We start from the raw sequence: 20,351 nt of genomic DNA, 5'->3' as shown, positions 1-20,351 counted from the left end.
TTTTGAAAAATAAGGTCACAAAGAAGTTTCATTTCTTACGTGTGTACACTAGTACACGCACACATTTTTTAAAAACATTTTAAAAACTATTATTATTTTAACTGTAACTTTTAATTCAATATTTTTCAGAACGGGCTACAACATATCCGGAACATTCCACACATTGTATGAAATATGCTTCGATAAAGAACTGTACACACCTGTGTATGTGAAACATGAGTTAACACCAATGAGTAATTTTAAGCAAGTCGGAGTAAGAAGACCTTCTTTTTATGGTAATTATTTAATCTACACTAATATTATAAAGAGGAAAACTTTGTTTGTTTGTTTGATTGTAATGAATAGGCTCGTAAACTACTGGACCGATTTTAAAAATTCTTTCACCATTCGAAAGCTACATTATCAACGAGTAATATAGGCTATATATCATCACTAGCTTACCGCCCGCGGCTTCGCCCGCTTTGTCTAAAACCTAATAAATTATATACTAAAACCTTCCTCTTGAATCACTCTATCTATTAAAAAAAACCGCATCAAAATCCGTTGCGTAGTTTTAAAGATTTAAGCATACAAAGGGACATAGGGACAGAGAAAGCGACTTTGTTTTATACTATGTAGTGATGCTAAGACCAACAGGAGCGGAGTAATGCGAGTGAAACCGTAATAGAAACCGCGCGGCACAGCTAGTAACTAATAAAGTAAATAATAATGAGAAAATTGTTCTGTTGAAGATGAAAGATGCCGAAATCGTCGCTTTACTCCATGACGCAACCTTGAAATACTCTCAACGAGCCTAAAGAAGTTTCACTTGAAAAGTTTATTAACACAAATATGAAAACACAGAATTAATAATCCAAGTGAAAACTTGGACTAATTTACTTTAAATTTCATTTTAACCTAATCTATTTAGATAAAAATTGTGTATCGCACCAAAAGGTCATCATATTGAACATACAAACAAAAAAATAATCATGGAATGAATTACTGAAATATTCCTATAGCAATCAATCAATCATCATCATCAATCATAATCATCATCAATCATCATCAATTCAATACATATAATAAAATTCTAGAAAAGTGATGTCTGTACAATGGAAATACGTAAAAAAAAATTAGCAGGTGTTATTATTAACTCGATCCCAAACCCAAAACTGTAGTTAAAAAAATTTTTGTCTGTTTGTCTGTATGTTTGTGCACGCTAATCTCAGAAACGGCTTATCCGATTTAGATGCGGTTTTCACTAATATATTGTGGTAATCTTCATTTAACATTTAGTGTTTATTTCATGTCAATCGGTTGGTAAATAAAAAAGTTATGACCATTTAATTATTCACGGCTAACATTTGCTAAGGCATTCTATTGTAGATACACTATACAGTGTACGATAAAACGTAAGTTATCTGTTATTTCTATAAATATCCAGGTGATCATATGGAAAGTCCCCAAGGGTGGGGGTTAAGCTGAGGTAGTAGGGTGGGAGGGGTCAAATTAGAATTATGCTTACTTCTAGCTAAATTTTATACATAAAATGTCCTTTAAATTATGTCGTATTATATTTTTAACCCCCGACGCAAAAAGATCGGTGATAAGTGTTTGAACGCTATGTGTGTGTGTGTGTATCTGTTTGTTTCACCGTAGCTCGACGCTAATAGGTAATCCGAATAAGATGCGGTTTTTTTGTTAGGCAGCTTTTCCGACGCTGGTTCTTAGATAAAGTGTATCAAAATCGGTTCATCCATTTATTATACCTAGGTATAAAGGGGTAAAAATGGGAATGAAAGAAACTAAAGTTGTCGAATATATCTAAGTGATATATTAAATGAAAGTGAACGACCTATCAGTAACGTCTATCAGGTTCGCTGTTCGCTGTTCGCTGTTCGCTGTTCGTTGTTCGTTGTTCGTTGTTCGTTGTTCGTTGTTCGTTGTTCGTTGTTCGTTGTTCGTTGTTCGTTGTTCGTTGTTCGTTGTTCGTTTTTCGTTTTCATGTTCGTGTTTGTGTTTGTGTTTGTGTATGTTCACATTCACATTCACGTTCTTATTCACATTTACATTCACATTCACATTCACATTTACATTCACATTCACATTGGTCGTTGTTCGTTGTTCGTTGTTCGCTGTTCGCTGTTCGCTGTTCGCTGTTCGCTGTTCGCTGTTCGCTGTTCGCTGTTCGCTGTTCGCTGTTCGCTGTTCGCTGTTCGCTGTTCGCTGTTCGCTGTTCGCTGTTCGCTGTTCGCTGTTCGCTGTTCGCTGTTCGCTGTTCGCTGTTCGCTGTTCGTTGTTCGTTGTTCGTTGTTCGTTGTTCGTTGTTCGTGTTTGTGTTCGTGTTTGTGTTTGTGTTTGTGTATGTTCACATTCACATTCACATTCTTATTCACATTCACATTCACATTCACATTCACATTCACATTCACATTCACATTCACATTCACATTCACATTCACATTCACATTCACATTCACATTCACATTCACATTCACATTCACATTCACATTCACATTCACATTCACATTCACATTCACATTCACATTCACATTCACATTCACATTCACATTCACATTCACATTCACATTCACATTCACATTCACATTCACATTCACATTCACATTCACATTCACATTCACATTCACATTCACATTCACATTCACATTCACATTCACATTCACATTCACATTCACATTCACATTCACATTCACATTCACCGTTGTTCGTTGTTCGTTGTTCGTTGTTCGTTGTTCGTTGTTCGTTGTTCGTTGTTCGTTGTTCGTTGTTCGTTGTTCGTTGTTCGTTGTTCGTTGTTCGTTGTTCGTTGTTCGTTGTTCGTTGTTCGTTGTTCGTTGTTCGTTGTTCGTTGTTCGTTTTCATGTTCGTGTTTGTGTTTGTGTATGTTCACATTCACATTCACGTTCTTATTCACATTCACATTCACATTCACATTCACATTCACATTCACATTCACATTCACATTCACATTCACATTCACATTCACATTCACATTGGTCGTTGTTCGTTGTTCGTTGTTCGTTGTTCGTTGTTCATTGTTCGTTGTTCGTTGTTCGTTGTTCGTTGTTCGTTGTTCGTTGTTCGTTGTTCGTTGTTCGTTGTTCGTTGTTCGTTGTTCGTTGTTCGTTGTTCGTTGTTCGTTGTTCGTTGTTCGTTGTTCGTTGTTCGCTGTTCGTTGTTCGTTTTCATGTTCGTGTTTGTGTTTGTGTTTGTGTATGTTCACATTCACATTCACGTTCTTATTCACATTCACATTCACATTCACATTCACATTCACATTCACATTCACATTCACATTCACATTCACATTCACATTCACATTCACATTCACATTCACATTCACATTCACATTCACATTCACATTCACATTCACATTCACATTTACATTCACATTCACATTGGTCGTTGTTCGTTGTTCGTTGTTCGCTGTTCGCTGTTCGCTGTTCGCTGTTCGCTGTTCGCTGTTCGCTGTTCGCTGTTCGCTGTTCGCTGTTCGCTGTTCGCTGTTCGCTGTTCGCTGTTCGCTGTTCGCTGTTCGCTGTTCGCTGTTCGCTGTTCGCTGTTCGCTGTTCGCTGTTCGCTGTTCGCTGTTCGCTGTTCGCTGTTCGCTGTTCGCTGTTCGCTGTTCGCTGTTCGCTGTTCGCTGTTCGCTGTTCGCTGTTCGCTGTTCGTTGTTCGTTGTTCGTTGTTCGTTGTTCGTTGTTCGTTGTTCGTTGTTCGTTGTTCGTTGTTCGTTGTTCGTTGTTCGTTGTTCGTTGTTCGTTGTTCGTTGTTCGTTGTTCGTTGTTCGTTTTCATGTTCGTGTTTGTGTTTGTGTTTGTGTATGTTCACATTCACATTCACGTTCTTATTCACATTTACATTCACATTCACATTCACATTTACATTCACATTCACATTGGTCGTTGTTCGTTGTTCGTTGTTCGCTGTTCGCTGTTCGCTGTTCGCTGTTCGCTGTTCGCTGTTCGCTGTTCGCTGTTCGCTGTTCGCTGTTCGCTGTTCGCTGTTCGCTGTTCGCTGTTCGCTGTTCGCTGTTCGCTGTTCGCTGTTCGCTGTTCGCTGTTCGCTGTTCGCTGTTCGCTGTTCGCTGTTCGTTGTTCGTTGTTCGTTGTTCGTTGTTCGTGTTTGTGTTCGTGTTTGTGTTTGTGTTTGTGTATGTTCACATTCACATTCACATTCTTATTCACATTCACATTCACATTCACATTCACATTCACATTCACATTCACATTCACATTCACATTCACATTCACATTCACATTCACATTCACATTCACATTCACATTCACATTCACATTCACATTCACATTCACATTCACATTCACATTCACATTCACATTCACATTCACATTCACATTCACATTCACATTCACATTCACATTCACATTCACATTCACATTCACATTCACATTCACATTCACATTCACATTCACATTCACATTGTTCGTTGTTCGTTGTTCGTTGTTCGTTGTTCGTTGTTCGTTGTTCGTTGTTCGTTGTTCGTTGTTCGTTGTTCGTTGTTCGTTGTTCGTTGTTCGTTGTTCATTGTTCGTTGTTCGTTGTTCGTTGTTCGTTGTTCGTTGTTCGTTGTTCGTTGTTCGTTGTTCGTTGTTCGTTGTTCGTTGTTCGTTTTCATGTTCGTGTTTGTGTTTGTGTATGTTCACATTCACATTCACGTTCTTATTCACATTCACATTCACATTCACATTCACATTCACATTCACATTCACATTCACATTCACATTCACATTCACATTCACATTCACATTCACATTCACATTGGTCGTTGTTCGTTGTTCGTTGTTCGTTGTTCGTTGTTCATTGTTCGTTGTTCGTTGTTCGTTGTTCGTTGTTCGTTGTTCGTTGTTCGCTGTTCGCTGTTCGCTGTTCGCTGTTCGCTGTTCGCTGTTCGCTGTTCGCTGTTCGCTGTTCGCTGTTCGCTGTTCGCTGTTCGCTGTTCGCTGTTCGCTGTTCGCTGTTCGCTGTTCGCTGTTCGCTGTTCGCTGTTCGCTGTTCGCTGTTCGCTGTTCGCTGTTCGCTGTTCGCTGTTCGCTGTTCGCTGTTCGCTGTTCGCTGTTCGCTGTTCGCTGTTCGCTGTTCGCTGTTCGCTGTTCGTTGTTCGTTGTTCGTTGTTCGTTGTTCGTTGTTCGTTTTCATGTTCGTGTTTGTGTTTGTGTTTGTGTATGTTCACATTCACATTCACGTTCTTATTCACATTCACATTCACATTCACATTCACATTCACATTCACATTCACATTTACATTCACATTCACATTGGTCGTTGGTCGTTGTTCGTTGTTCGCTGTTCGCTGTTCGCTGTTCGCTGTTCGCTGTTCGCTGTTCGCTGTTCGCTGTTCGCTGTTCGCTGTTCGCTGTTCGCTGTTCACATTCACATTTACATTCACATTCACATTGGTCGTTGGTCGTTGTTCGTTGTTCGCTGTTCGCTGTTCGCTGTTCGCTGTTCGCTGTTCGCTGTTCGCTGTTCGCTGTTCGTTGTTCGTTGTTCGTTGTTCGTTTTCATGTTCGTGTTTGTGTTTGTGTTTGTGTATGTTCACATTCACATTCACGTTCTTATTCACATTCACATTCACATTCACATTCACATTCACATTGTTCGTTGTTCGTTGTTCGTTGTTCGTTGTTCGTTGTTCGTTGTTCGTTGTTCGTTGTTCGTTGTTCGTTGTTCATTGTTCGTTGTTCGTTGTTCGTTGTTCGTTGTTCGTTGTTCGTTGTTCGTTGTTCGTTGTTCGTTGTTCGTTGTTCGTTGTTCGTTTTCATGTTCGTGTTTGTGTTTGTGTATGTTCACATTCACATTCACGTTCTTATTCACATTCACATTCACATTCACATTCACATTCACATTCACATTCACATTCACATTCACATTCACATTCACATTCACATTCACATTCACATTCACATTCACATTGGTCGTTGTTCGTTGTTCGTTGTTCGTTGTTCGTTGTTCATTGTTCGTTGTTCGTTGTTCGTTGTTCGTTGTTCGTTGTTCGTTGTTCGTTGTTCGCTGTTCGCTGTTCGCTGTTCGCTGTTCGCTGTTCGCTGTTCGCTGTTCGCTGTTCGCTGTTCGCTGTTCGCTGTTCGCTGTTCGCTGTTCGCTGTTCGCTGTTCGCTGTTCGCTGTTCGCTGTTCGCTGTTCGCTGTTCGCTGTTCGCTGTTCGCTGTTCGCTGTTCGCTGTTCGCTGTTCGCTGTTCGCTGTTCGCTGTTCGCTGTTCGTTGTTCGTTGTTCGTTGTTCGTTGTTCGTTGTTCGTTTTCATGTTCGTGTTTGTGTTTGTGTTTGTGTATGTTCACATTCACATTCACGTTCTTATTCACATTCACATTCACATTCACATTCACATTCACATTCACATTTACATTCACATTCACATTGGTCGTTGGTCGTTGTTCGTTGTTCGCTGTTCGCTGTTCGCTGTTCGCTGTTCGCTGTTCGCTGTTCGCTGTTCGCTGTTCGCTGTTCGCTGTTCGCTGTTCGCTGTTCGCTGTTCACATTCACATTTACATTCACATTCACATTGGTCGTTGGTCGTTGTTCGTTGTTCGCTGTTCGCTGTTCGCTGTTCGCTGTTCGCTGTTCGCTGTTCGCTGTTCGCTGTTCGCTGTTCGCTGTTCGTTGTTCGTTGTTCGTTGTTCGTTTTCATGTTCGTGTTTGTGTTTGTGTTTGTGTATGTTCACATTCACATTCACGTTCTTATTCACATTCACATTCACATTTACATTCACATTCACATTGGTCGTTCGCTGTTCGCTGTTCGCTGTTCGCTGTTCGCTGTTCGCTGTTCGCTGTTCGCTGTTCGCTGTTCGCTGTTCGCTGTTCGCTGTTCGCTGTTCGCTGTTCGCTGTTCGCTGTTCGCTGTTCGCTGTTCGCTGTTCGCTGTTCGCTGTTCGCTGTTCGCTGTTCGCTGTTCGCTGTTCGCTGTTCGCTGTTCGCTGTTCGCTGTTCGCTGTTCGCTGTTCGCTGTTCGTTGTTCGTTGTTCGTTGTTCGTTGTTCGTTTTCATGTTCGTGTTTGTGTTTGTGTTTGTGTATGTTCACATTCACATTCACGTTCTTATTCACATTCACATTCACATTCACATTCACATTCACATTCACATTCACATTCACATTCACATTTACATTCACATTCACATTCACATTGGTCGTTGTTCGTTGTTCGTTGTTCGTTGTTCGTTGTTCGTTGTTCGTTGTTCGCTGTTCGCTGTTCGCTGTTCGCTGTTCGCTGTTCGCTGTTCGCTGTTCGCTGTTCGCTGTTCGCTGTTCGCTGTTCGCTGTTCGCTGTTCGCTGTTCGCTGTTCGCTGTTCGCTGTTCGCTGTTCGCTGTTCGCTGTTCGCTGTTCGCTGTTCGCTGTTCGCTGTTCGCTGTTCGCTGTTCGCTGTTCGCTGTTCGCTGTTCGCTGTTCGCTGTTCGCTGTTCGCTGTTCGCTGTTCGCTGTTCGCTGTTCGCTGTTCGCTGTTCGCTGTTCGCTGTTCGCTGTTCGCTGTTCGCTGTTCGCTGTTCGCTGTTCGCTGTTCGCTGTTCGTTGTTCGTTGTTCGTTGTTCGTTGTTCGTTGTTCGTTGTTCGTTGTTCGTTGTTCGTTGTTCGTTGTTCGTTGTTCGTTGTTCGTTGTTCGTTGTTCGTCGTTCGTTGTTCGTTGTTCGTTGTTCGTTGTTCGTTGTTCGTTGTTCGTTGTTCGTTGTTCGTTGTTCGTTGTTCGTTGTTCGTTGTTCGTTGTTCGTTTTCATGTTCGTGTTTGTGTTTGTGTTTGTGTTTGTGTATGTTCACATTCACATTCACGTTCTTATTCACATTTACATTCACATTCACATTCACATTTACATTCACATTCACATTGGTCGTTGTTCGTTGTTCGTTGTTCGCTGTTCGCTGTTCGCTGTTCGCTGTTCGCTGTTCGCTGTTCGTTGTTCGTTGTTCGCTGTTCGCTGTTCGCTGTTCGCTGTTCGCTGTTCGCTGTTCGCTGTTCGCTGTTCGCTGTTCGCTGTTCGCTGTTCGCTGTTCGCTGTTCGCTGTTCGCTGTTCGCTGTTCGTTGTTCGTTGTTCGTTGTTCGTTGTTCGTGTTTGTGTTCGTGTTTGTGTTTGTGTATGTTCACATTCACATTCACATTCTTATTCACATTCACATTCACATTCACATTCACATTCACATTCACATTCACATTCACATTCACATTCACATTCACATTCACATTCACATTCACATTCACATTCACATTCACATTCACATTCACATTCACATTCACATTCACATTCACATTGTTCGTTGTTCGTTGTTCGTTGTTCGTTGTTCGTTGTTCGTTGTTCGTTGTTCGTTGTTCGTTGTTCGTTGTTCGTTGTTCGTTGTTCGTTGTTCGTTGTTCGTTGTTCGTTGTTCGTTGTTCGTTGTTCGTTTTCATGTTCGTGTTTGTGTTTGTGTATGTTCACATTCACATTCACGTTCTTATTCACATTCACATTCACATTCACGTTCTTATTCACATTCACATTCACATTCACATTCACATTCACATTCACATTCACATTCACATTCACATTCACATTCACATTCACATTCACATTCACATTCACATTCACATTCACATTTACATTCACATTCACATTGGTCGTTGTTCGTTGTTCGTTGTTCGTTGTTCGCTGTTCACTGTTCGCTGTTCGCTGTTCGCTGTTCGCTGTTCGCTGTTCGCTGTTCGCTGTTCGCTGTTCGCTGTTCGCTGTTCGCTGTTCGCTGTTCGCTGTTCGCTGTTCGCTGTTCGCTGTTCGCTGTTCGCTGTTCGTTGTTCGTTGTTCGTTGTTCGTGGTTCGTTGTTCGTTGTTCGTTTTCATGTTCGTGTTTGTGTTTGTGTTTGTGTATGTTCACATTCACATTCACGTTCTTATTCACATTCACATTCACATTCACATTCACATTCACATTCACATTCACATTGGTCGTTGGTCGTTGTTCGTTGTTCGCTGTTCGCTGTTCGCTGTTCGCTGTTCGCTGTTCGCTGTTCGCTGTTCGCTGTTCGCTGTTCGCTGTTCGCTGTTCGCTGTTCGCTGTTCACATTCACATTTACATTCACATTCACATTGGTCGTTGGTCGTTGTTCGTTGTTCGCTGTTCGCTGTTCGCTGTTCGCTGTTCGCTGTTCGCTGTTCGCTGTTCGCTGTTCGCTGTTCGCTGTTCGCTGTTCGCTGTTCGCTGTTCGCTGTTCGTTGTTCGTTGTTCGTTGTTCGTTTTCATGTTCGTGTTTGTGTTTGTGTTTGTGTATGTTCACATTCACATTCACGTTCTTATTCACATTCACATTCACATTCACATTTACATTCACATTCACATTGGTCGTTCGCTGTTCGCTGTTCGCTGTTCGCTGTTCACTGTTCGCTGTTCGCTGTTCGCTGTTCGCTGTTCGCTGTTCGCTGTTCGCTGTTCGCTGTTCGCTGTTCGCTGTTCGCTGTTCGCTGTTCGCTGTTCGCTGTTCGCTGTTCGCTGTTCGCTGTTCGCTGTTCGCTGTTCGCTGTTCGTTTTTCGTTGTTCGTTGTTCGTTGTTCGTTGTTCGTTGTTCGTTGTTCGTTGTTCGTTGTTCGTTGTTCGTTTTCATGTTCGTGTTTGTGTTTGTGTTTGTGTATGTTCACATTCACATTCACGTTCTTATTCACATTCACATTCACATTCACATTCACATTCACATTCACATTCACATTCACATTCACATTTACATTCACATTCACATTCACATTGGTCGTTGTTCGTTGTTCGTTGTTCATTGTTCGTTGTTCGTTGTTCGTTGTTCGCTGTTCGCTGTTCGCTGTTCGCTGTTCGCTGTTCGCTGTTCGCTGTTCGCTGTTCGCTGTTCGCTGTTCGCTGTTCGCTGTTCGCTGTTCGCTGTTCGCTGTTCGCTGTTCGCTGTTCGCTGTTCGCTGTTCGCTGTTCGCTGTTCGCTGTTCGCTGTTCGCTGTTCGCTGTTCGCTGTTCGCTGTTCGCTGTTCGCTGTTCGTTGTTCGTTGTTCGTTGTTCGTTGTTCGTTGTTCGTTGTTCGTTGTTCGTTGTTCGTTGTTCGTTGTTCGTTGTTCGTTTTCATGTTCGTGTTTGTGTTTGTGTATGTTCACATTCACATTCACGTTCTTATTCACATTCACATTCACATTCACATTTACATTTACATTCACATTCACATTGGTCGTTGTTCGTTGTTCGTTTTTCGTTGTTCGTTGTTCGTTGTTCGTTGTTCGTTGTTCGTTGTTCGTTGTTCGTTGTTCGTTGTTCGTTGTTCGTTGTTCGTTTATTTATTTATTTATTTATGGAACACACAACAATAAATACACATTACATTATCTAAAGGATGACATTATCTAATTACATAATTGTATCTTATGTATTTATCAATTATAGGTGTACACAACATTCACATTAATAACACTTATACAATTAAACATAATAGAAAGAAAAACATAATCAATATACTAAATTTTTATATACTACTGGAAAAACTGTGAATAATTTGATGCTTATACTGTGCGAGGGATCCGAAAAATATATCAAGATCTGGTAAGAGCATTATTTGTTGGTTATAAGTAGCACACATTCTCGATAATGGAGCATGTTTGCCTAGGTTAGTTTTGCAAACTGGAACACAAAAAAGGTGTTTTACCGGTTTTCTGGGAAGGCGATACGGAATCTGAAAAGCGATGTTAGAAATAATGTCCTCGCAGACAACAGCACCGTTTACACATTTATGGAGAAATAGTAAATCGTGTAATTTGCGACGGTCACGTAACGAAATCATTTTAAAAAAATCTAAGCGTTCACCATATGGGCAGCGATGTGATATACCTCGAGAGGTAAAAGCCAAGTGTCTCGTAAAGGAACGCTGAATAGATTCAATACGCTGCGAATGTACGGCATAGTAGGGATTCCATACCACACAAGCAAACTCGAGATGACTGCGAACCAGAGAATTATATAGAACTATCTTAGTTGATGTCCTAAAATGTGAGTCATGTCTTTTAATAAAGCCCAACATCCGTGCTGCATTTTTGATAATATTGTCTAGGTGAGATGTTAACCTAAGTCCGCTATCTAAAGTGACGCCAAGATCTACAATTTGAGTATTTTCAGTTAGTGCAACATTTTCGATATTATATTTAGAATGCAGTAGTGATTTTTTTCGCGTAAATCTTATGTAAGAACATTTTTTGGAGTTGATGACCATATAGTTAGCTTTACACCAGATTGCTATGTTGTCTAAATCATCCTGAATAGCATTTACGTCTGATAAATTTTCGATCGATTTATAGATTTTTAAGTCGTCAGCAAAGAGAGCATAGTGGCAATGTTTGATGCAGTCAGAAATATCATTAATATAAGTAAGAAATAGCAGTGGACCCAAGTGGGACCCCTGTGGGACTCCAGATGTTGCAGTAAACATACTCGACTTAAAACCCTTCACAACCACTTCCTGCGATCTATTATAAAGGTAAGATGCGAACCATTTCAAAATGGAACCTGATACACCGTAATTCTTTAATTTTATGAGCAGTGTTTCGTGATCAACCTTATCAAAAGCGCTGCTGAAGTCCGTGTAGATCGCGTCAACTTGGCCTCCGTTATCCAGTACATTCGTTATGTCAGACAAGAATTTCACAAGATTTGTTTGGATAGAATGACCTTTACGAAAACCATGTTGATGTGGTGATATAAATTTGTCCAAGTAACGAGTAACTATAGGACAAACAAGAGATTCAAAAACCTTTGATAAGGTTGATAAAATAGTGATAGGTCTATAATTACTAACAATGGTTTGGTCACCCTTTTTATATACTGGCACAATCTTGGAAAACTTCCAACGCTCGGGGAATATACCTTGTTCGAGAGACTCATTGAAAATATTAGCTAGAGGAGAAGCTATCGTGACGGCTACACGCTTAAGAAAAATGGGTGGGATAAGATCCGGACCAGCACCTTTGTTAACATCGAGTTGTTTTAACTTTGCAAGAACCTCTTTTTTGGTAACATTGAATTTGGAACAAGAATCATTATAGCAAGTCAATTTACTCGAACAAATTGGAAGCGCTTTTATTATTGGATTAGAATATATGGATGTAAAATGAAAGGCAAAGAGGTTCGCAATGTCAGGACCGTTTTCTGCGGTAAGATTGTCGAGACACATAACAGACGGTATTGATGATAGACAATTATTTCGCTTACTATTAACATATTTCCAAAATGCTTTACTATCTCTTTTGATGGCTTCTTCAATTTTTTGTTTGTAGTTTTGATGACAACGTGAACTTATTTTTTTGCATCTTTCTCGCAATACATTAAACTCAAACAGATCGCGGGGGTTTTGGAACTGTTTATACTTACGCCTTATTTTATCCTTCTCTTTAATGATACGAATTAAAGCGGGAGAAAACCAGGGAGGATATTTGCTTTTTTTAATGTAACTTTTCGGTACATGATGATCAATTACGCCTCGCAAAACATCATAAAATAGCTCCACCTTCTTATTGATATCATTAACATGTAGGAATTTAGAGTACCAATCAATATTTTCCAGCTCTCGCACAATATCATCATAATTAGCCTTAAAAAAGTTATAGCTAACAAAGTTATTACATCGCAAAGTAGAAGGTACGTTAGATTCGACACACAACAAAAGACTAGGATGATGAGGATCTGGCTTAGTCAAGTTCGTTGTTCGTTTTCATGTTCGTGTTTGTGTTTGTGTTTGTGTATGTTCACATTCACATTCACGTTCTTATTCACATTCACATTCACATTCACATTCACATTCACATTCACATTCACATTCACATTCACATTCACATTCACATTCACATTCACATTCACATTCACATTCACATTCACATTCACATTCACATTCACATTCACATTCACATTCACATTCACATTCACATTCACATTCACATTCACATTCACATTCACATTCACATTCACATTCACATTCACATTCACATTCACATTCACATTCACATTCACATTCACATTCACATTGGTCGTTGGTCGTTGTTCGTTGTTCGTTGTTCGCTGTTCGCTGTTCGCTGTTCGCTGTTCGCTGTTCGCTGTTCGCTGTTCGCTGTTCGCTGTTCGCTGTTCGCTGTTCGCTGTTCGCTGTTCGCTGTTCGCTGTTCGCTGTTCGCTGTTCGCTGTTCGCTGTTCGCTGTTCGCTGTTCGCTGTTCGCTGTTCGCTGTTCGCTGTTCGCTGTTCGCTGTTCGCTGTTCGCTGTTCGCTGTTCGCTGTTCGCTGTTCGCTGTTCGCTGTTCGCTGTTCGCTGTTCGCTGTTCGCTGTTCGCTGTTCGCTGTTCGCTGTTCGCTGTTCGCTGTTCGCTGTTCGCTGTTCGCTGTTCGCTGTTCGTTGTTCGTTGTTCGTTGTTCGTTGTTCGTTGTTCGTTGTTCGTTGTTCGTTTTCATGTTCGTGTTTGTGTTTGTGTTTGTGTATGTTCACATTCACATTCACGTTCTTATTCACATTCACATTCACATTCACATTCACATTCACATTTACATTCACATTCACATTGGTCGTTCGCTGTTCGCTGTTCGCTGTTCGTTGTTCGCTGTTCGCTGTTCGCTGTTCGCTGTTCGCTGTTCGCTGTTCGCTGTTCGCTGTTCGCTGTTCGCTGTTCGCTGTTCGCTGTTCGCTGTTCGCTGTTCGCTGTTCGCTGTTCGCTGTTCGCTGTTCGCTGTTCGCTGTTCGCTGTTCGCTGTTCGCTGTTCGTTGTTCGCTGTTCGTTGTTCGTTGTTCGTTTTCATGTTCGTGTTTGTGTTTGTGTTTGTGTATGTTCACATTCACATTCACGTTCTTATTCACATTCACATTCACATTCACATTCACATTCACATTCACATTCACATTCACATTCACATTCACATTTACATTCACATTCACATTGGTCGTTCGCTGTTCGCTGTTCGCTGTTCGTTGTTCGCTGTTCGTTGTTCGCTGTTCGCTGTTCGCTGTTCGCTGTTCGCTGTTCGCTGTTCGCTGTTCGCTGTTCGCTGTTCGCTGTTCGCTGTTCGCTGTTCGCTGTTCGCTGTTCGCTGTTCGCCTTTCGCTGTTCGCTGTTCACTGTTCGCTGTTCGTTGTTCGTTGTTCGTTGTTCGTTGTTCGTTGTTCGTTGTTCGTTGTTCGTTGTTCGTTGTTCGTTGTTCGTTTTCATGTTCGTGTTTGTGTTTGTGTTTGTGTATGTTCACATTCACATTCACGTTCTTATTCACATTCACATTCACATTCACATTCACATTCACATTTACATTCACATTCACATTGGTCGTTCGCTGTTCGCTGTTCGCTGTTCGTTGTTCGCTGTTCGTTGTTCGCTGTTCGCTGTTCGCTGTTCGCTGTTCGCTGTTCGCTGTTCGCTGTTCGCTGTTCGCTGTTCGCTGTTCGCTGTTCGCTGTTCGCTGTTCGCTGTTCGCTGTTCGCTGTTCGCTGTTCGCTGTTCGCTATTCGCTGTTCGCTGTTCGTTGTTCGTTGTTCGTTGTTCGTTTTCATGTTCGTGTTTGTGTTTGTGTTTGTGTATGTTCACATTCACATTCACGTTCTTATTCACATTCACATTCACATTTACATTCACATTCACATTGGTCGTTCGCTGTTCGCTGTTCGCTGTTCGCTGTTCACTGTTCGCTGTTCGCTGTTCGCTGTTCGCTGTTCGCTGTTCGCTGTTCGCTGTTCGCTGTTCGCTGTTCGCTGTTCGCTGTTCGCTGTTCGCTGTTCGCTGTTCGCTGTTCGCTGTTCGCTGTTCGCTGTTCGCTGTTCGCTGTTCGCTGTTCGTTATTCGTTGTTCGTTGTTCGTTGTTCGTTGTTCGTTGTTCGTTGTTCGTTGTTCGTTGTTCGTTGTTCGTTGTTCGTTGTTCGTTGTTCGTTGTTCGTTGTTCGTTGTTCGTTGTTCGTTGTTCGTTGTTCGTTGTTCGTTGTTCGTTGTTCGTTGTTCGTTGTTCGTTGTTCGTTTTCATGTTCGTGTTTGTGTTTGTGTATGTTCACATTCACATTCACGTTCTTATTCACATTCACATTCACATTCACATTTACATTCACATTCACATTGGTCGTTGGTCGTTGTTCGTTGTTCGCTGTTCGCTGTTCGCTGTTCGCTGTTCGCTGTTCGCTGTTCGCTGTTCGCTGTTCGCTGTTTGCTGTTCGCTGTTCGCTGTTCGTTGTTCGTTGTTCGTTGTTCGTTGTTCGTTGTTCGTTGTTCGTTGTTCGTTGTTCGTTGTTCGATGTTCGTTGCGAACGCGAACGCGAACGCGAACGCGAATGAAAACGCGAACGCGAACGCGAACGCGAACGGTAACGCAAACGCAAACGCAAACGCAAACACCAACACCAACACAAACAAACACGAACACGAACACGAACACTAACACGAACAAACGTCGTCAGGTGCGAGGAGGCCGAAGAACTGGCCGAGTCACTGTCGCAGCAGTGGCTCGCCGCAGCTTTTACAGATTATGTTAAATTACTACAGATTAAAACAATAATCTAGCATATACAATATTACTTAATGTACAGTACTCCAAAAGTAATAATGCGCATAGAAATCTTCGTCACTGTTCGGCAACTGTCATATTCCCCTAGCTTCCGAAGACGATATGTATATAAAATGGTTAAATGCATTTTCTTCATGCATAATTTAGTAAAATTATGTGTTTTGTGCTAAAAGAGATTAATATTGATTTGTAAGTAACGATTTTGTTTCGATAATATCTTGTATGTAAATAGCGAGGATAAACCCACGATTGCGAATATATCTTTGTTGGATTGATTTAATTGGAAAATTTTGTAGTACTTTTAAAGTGTCTTACTGAAGCTGGTGTAATGGAAGAAAATATGGTTAAAATAACTAACTTTTTACGACAAATAATGGTTAATTTTCGAAGCGATTTTAACCAATACAGCATTAATCCTTAACCAATTAAATACCTTGAATACATTGTTCATTTAATATAGATCTATATGGCCGTGAATATTTTCGAAGATATTACAGATTTAAAAATTGCGGGACGTAGCGTTTGCGGCGGTACCGGCCGGCCGCCATTGCACCCGTGCGAAGCCGGGGCGGGTCGCTAGTTATTAATTAATATAATGTAATTCCTTCTTTTTGCAGTAGGCTAAATATCTCTATTTTCAGAGGGTCAATTATTTGGAAAAGTGCGAATTTCACGTCTTTATAAAATTGATAACCAGAGAAAAATGTTGCGCGGCATCCTTGGTGCGGGCATGGATGAAAAATATATTACGAAAATTCAGGTCTGTATACTAGACTTTTTATTATGGCCATAGTCATTCTTATAGCTGTTATTCTTGTGATTCTAGCGGTACGCATAGTCATTCTTATAGTTATATAGGGTGACTGGTAATTCGACGTGATCCTTCAAAGGGGTTATACTAGAGGTCATTTGCAACAAATTAAGTCCAGTTAACCAGGGGTCAAAAATGGATGGTTATTGAGCTATGACGGTTTTTTGATCAAAATTTAAATTACGTCTTTAATATTTTTATTTCGATCCCATGCAAAAGTAGATAACATTTGTGCCTTTTTAGAAAGCTTATGAAACAAGGAATTTACGTCTTTAATTTGTACACCAAGTTTACTACATTTTTTCGAGTAATAATCAACTACATATGGAAAATTTACTACAAAAATAAGTTTTATTCCACCATAAGTGATAAGACCCTTTTATTTTTGATGCAAGTTTTGGGCAAGATTTTTTTTAAAGTGATCGCTCATTCTTCGGTTAACAGTGTAGTAGTTTTTTCATAATTAATTATTTTTGGTAAAAAGGCAGACAATTTCTTAAAAATCAAAAAACCGTCATAGCTCAATAACCATCCATTTTTGACCCCTGGTTAACTGGAATTAGTTTGTTGCAAATGACCTCCAGTATAACCCCTTTGAACCAGTCACCCTGTATAATATAATTCTTGTGATTCTAGCGGTACGCATAGTCATTCTTATAGTCATAGTTATACTTATAGCCATAGTCACGCTTATAGTCAAAGTATTGTAACGACGAATGTCAGCAAACATGTTTCATTTTTAACAAGTTTTGAACTAACACAGGCTTTAGTTTCCCCAAATATATAAACTTTATTATTTTAAAACTTTCTTCAATAAAGATTTTTTCATTAAAAATAAAACGCTTACTAGCTCTACCTGCATGTTTGTATGTAACCGACTCCTTTTTAGTCGATTTTGCCCCACTAAACGGACAGATTTAATTCAAACTTTGTACACTGATCAAGGATCGGTGACATTACACTCATTTCATATATTTAAGCGTGTTTATATATATAGTTTTGTAAACTAAATTAATTAAAGTGAAACTTTTATTACATCGTCTCAAACTTTTTGGTCTGTGTAGCGCATGTCGCGTGTATCGCTACTGTAAGTAGGTATACCTACTCGGCAGCCGACCGTCACGCGACATGCGCTACACAAAGCAGTGTTCGGAACCGTTCGAACAGTTTCACTTTTACCGTGGTTTCATAAAACCACACAACATTTTTATGTATTTTACAATTCTAGTTCATAAACCGCGGCCACCTGGCACCAAACGCGGACTTTACATTGAACGCTGAACAGCGAGCCTCCTTTCACTATGGTAATGCGGCGCCGCAGTGGATGAGGGGCAATGCTGGGGACTGGGCTGCTGTGGAAGATGTAAGTTTCATTAAAAAAAAAGACTTTTTTTACACTTTTTTTGACAAAGCAAGCAAGGCAGTATTGTGCCATCTGGGGCAGTATAATGATATCTTATTTCCAGACAGTTTACGCCGTGAATTGAACTGACTGGTCAAATTATGAACGCAATAACCAGCCATGGTCATTGTAATTAGGTATAATATGAATTTTCCAATCAGTTCAATCGACGTTGGAAATAAGGGGTTATAATACGGCCCCAGATATTAAGTGGTCACCACCAGCAGTACGTGTTACAATTGTAAGTTGTAACAATGGTGGTATTATCAGGTGCTTTGCCGGCATTTTAAAGACAAAAATAAAGCTCTTTTATTAAAGAATGGATTTCTTTTTTTATATGAAAACTGTTGCCTCCCATGGAGTGCTTTTTAAACTTAAAAACAGTAGTTTTTTTTTTTTTTTTTTTTTCACAGGCCGTGCGCAGACGAGTGAACGCTCTCAACACTACAGTGACAGTGTACACCGGGGCTTATGGTGTGGCCACACTCGCTGACGAGAATAATGTACAACAGAAAATATATCTTGGTGTTGATGGCAATAATAATTTTATTGTGCCAGTGCCTTTATATTTCTTCAAGGTAAGTTTGTTTCTAATTAACTTTATAGAACAAAAAAATACAATATAATAAATAAAAAACAAATGATTTATTAATAAAGGTCTACCAGAATTTGTTGTGATACTTTCTTGTTATAAAAATACTAGCTAATCCTTCAAGGGACGTCAAACAACTTCAAAACTGTTAGTTTCATACTACAATCTTTACCACCATAAAAAGCAGAGGGCTTCTTAAAATCACTAAATGCAGATTATTAAAAAAAAAGAGCATGTACGAGCCGAGCTCACGTGTCAGAAGTGAAACTTCTTTTGCAAGATTCAAGATACCAAAATCGTCACCGTACTTTATAACGTGACGGCATTGCCATCACTCTACCTTGAAATTTTACGCGCGCAACGCGCCTAAAGAAGTTTCACTTGAAAACACCACGAAAAAGCCATGCCTTTACTGTAAAAAAAAAGTAAAATGTCAAAAAAATCGAAGTAAAAAAATTAAAACGTCAATTTTTTCTTTTTTTTTTCAGGTTATCTATGACCCGCAAGAGCGGAAAGCCGTCGTCTTCGTACTCATAAACTCAACATATTACAACACTAGTACGATAGACGAATTGTCATTTTGTTCGGATGTTTGTGACGATAAAAAGTTCTCTTGGTTAAGATGGCGGAACGATGGTACACACAGTTTCTGTTGTGAATACGAAGATTTTGTTGAACATATAGATGTATTGCCTAAATTGAATGTGAAGGGGCTTTTTTATTAAATGTTATAAAGAAATGGGTGTTTTATTTTTTAACTATCTTTCCGCATAATATAGAGAACTATTTAATTTTATAATTAAAATTCTGTTCTTTGGTTTATGAGAACTCATTGGTCGTCGACAAGAAAATTATAGGTACAAGCTACGAAAATGTATTTGTTCTACGCAGGTGTAATTAGCAGCTAAACATGCTAGTTTTACTTTCGAATGATAATTGTTTTTTTTTTAAATTACTTAACATCTATTTTGAAAGCTTCAATATCTCGCCAAGACACCGAGATGCGGAAAAGTAAAGCTAAGCAAAGACTCGCCATGATATTTTATAAAAAAATGGTAGATACTGAACATAAATTGCGCACTTTTGGTCTACTTGTTGTCGACAATCAATATGGCGGATGAAACACGCCACAACTGTAAGCGTCACAACCTGTCGACGGCAGCCGTCGACGTATTGACTGCTGCCACCGACGCGTTGATCACTGCCGTCGACAGGTAGCGACGGCTGAAGTAGTCTCTGCCGTTCACAACTTGCAGATCGTCTGTAAGAACGCTAATCTTCTATATGTGTGCTAAATTTCATTTTAATCGTATTTGCGTGAAAGATTAACAAACATACACAATACACATACATCCATCCTCACAAACTTTCGCATTTATAATATTATAGAAGGATGTTTTATAAAACTGATATTTAATGACAAATTTATGACATAAAATAAAAGGTTATATAGGATTAAATGGAACTGAAATTGTAACTAAATCCTATCCTTATCTTGTAACAATATTGATAAATTTATAATCTTTATTTGATTAATATATTCATATAATAAATCAGTAGGAATGTTAATTCTGTACATTGAACAAATAAACATTCATAAAATAAATAACAGGACTCCGAAATAGAGCGACCCCAATCGAAAAAATATACACGTAATTAGATATTTTTGTTTGTTTGCTTGTTTAAACATCAAAAACTGCCGGTTCTGTTCATTGTTATTATGATGAAACTTGGTGTAACTTAATTTTAAACAATGGAAAAAAATTAAAGCGATTTCTAACATAAAATTATCTTTTATGAAATGAAGAGTTTCGGTATCGAATACATATATGAGCATTCTAGCAAAACCACCAAATACAAAAAGACTTTTAAGAAGACTTTTTTGTTATTTGAATAAAATTTTTAGGTATTTTTATTTATTTTTTTGACTGGTTAATAAATGGGTTAAGTACAAGCGAAGTCGGGCTTCACCCTAGTCTATATTACTACAATAAAATACAATCGATAACAATATTATCCGATA

The 20,351-nt window shown here is 39.7% G+C and overlaps 1 protein-coding gene across 1 annotated transcript in view; it reads left to right on the top strand.

Moving 5' to 3' along the window:
• The window catches only part of LOC149475969 (salivary endonuclease-like), a 28,580-nt gene extending 9,513 nt beyond the window's left edge, over positions 1-19,067 (top strand). Inside the window, exons 4-8 of the mRNA XM_089713065.1 lie at positions 130-275; positions 16,165-16,283; positions 17,563-17,697; positions 18,150-18,314; positions 18,817-19,067. Coding sequence (XP_089569191.1) covers positions 130-275; positions 16,165-16,283; positions 17,563-17,697; positions 18,150-18,314; positions 18,817-19,053 — 802 coding nt within the window. The 3' untranslated portion in view covers positions 19,054-19,067. The remainder of the gene's footprint in view (positions 1-129; positions 276-16,164; positions 16,284-17,562; positions 17,698-18,149; positions 18,315-18,816) is intronic.
• Positions 19,068-20,351: the final 1,284 nt, after the last annotated feature.

This window comes from Colias philodice, chromosome 29 (genome assembly GCF_061535455.1).
Source record: "Colias philodice isolate Cphi_HAF_F1 chromosome 29, ilColPhil1 Martin Lab GWU primary, whole genome shotgun sequence".
NCBI classification, from domain to species: domain Eukaryota; kingdom Metazoa; phylum Arthropoda; class Insecta; order Lepidoptera; family Pieridae; genus Colias; species Colias philodice.
Note: the sequence above shows the minus strand (reverse complement) of the source record. Positions and strands in the feature narration are given on the sequence as shown.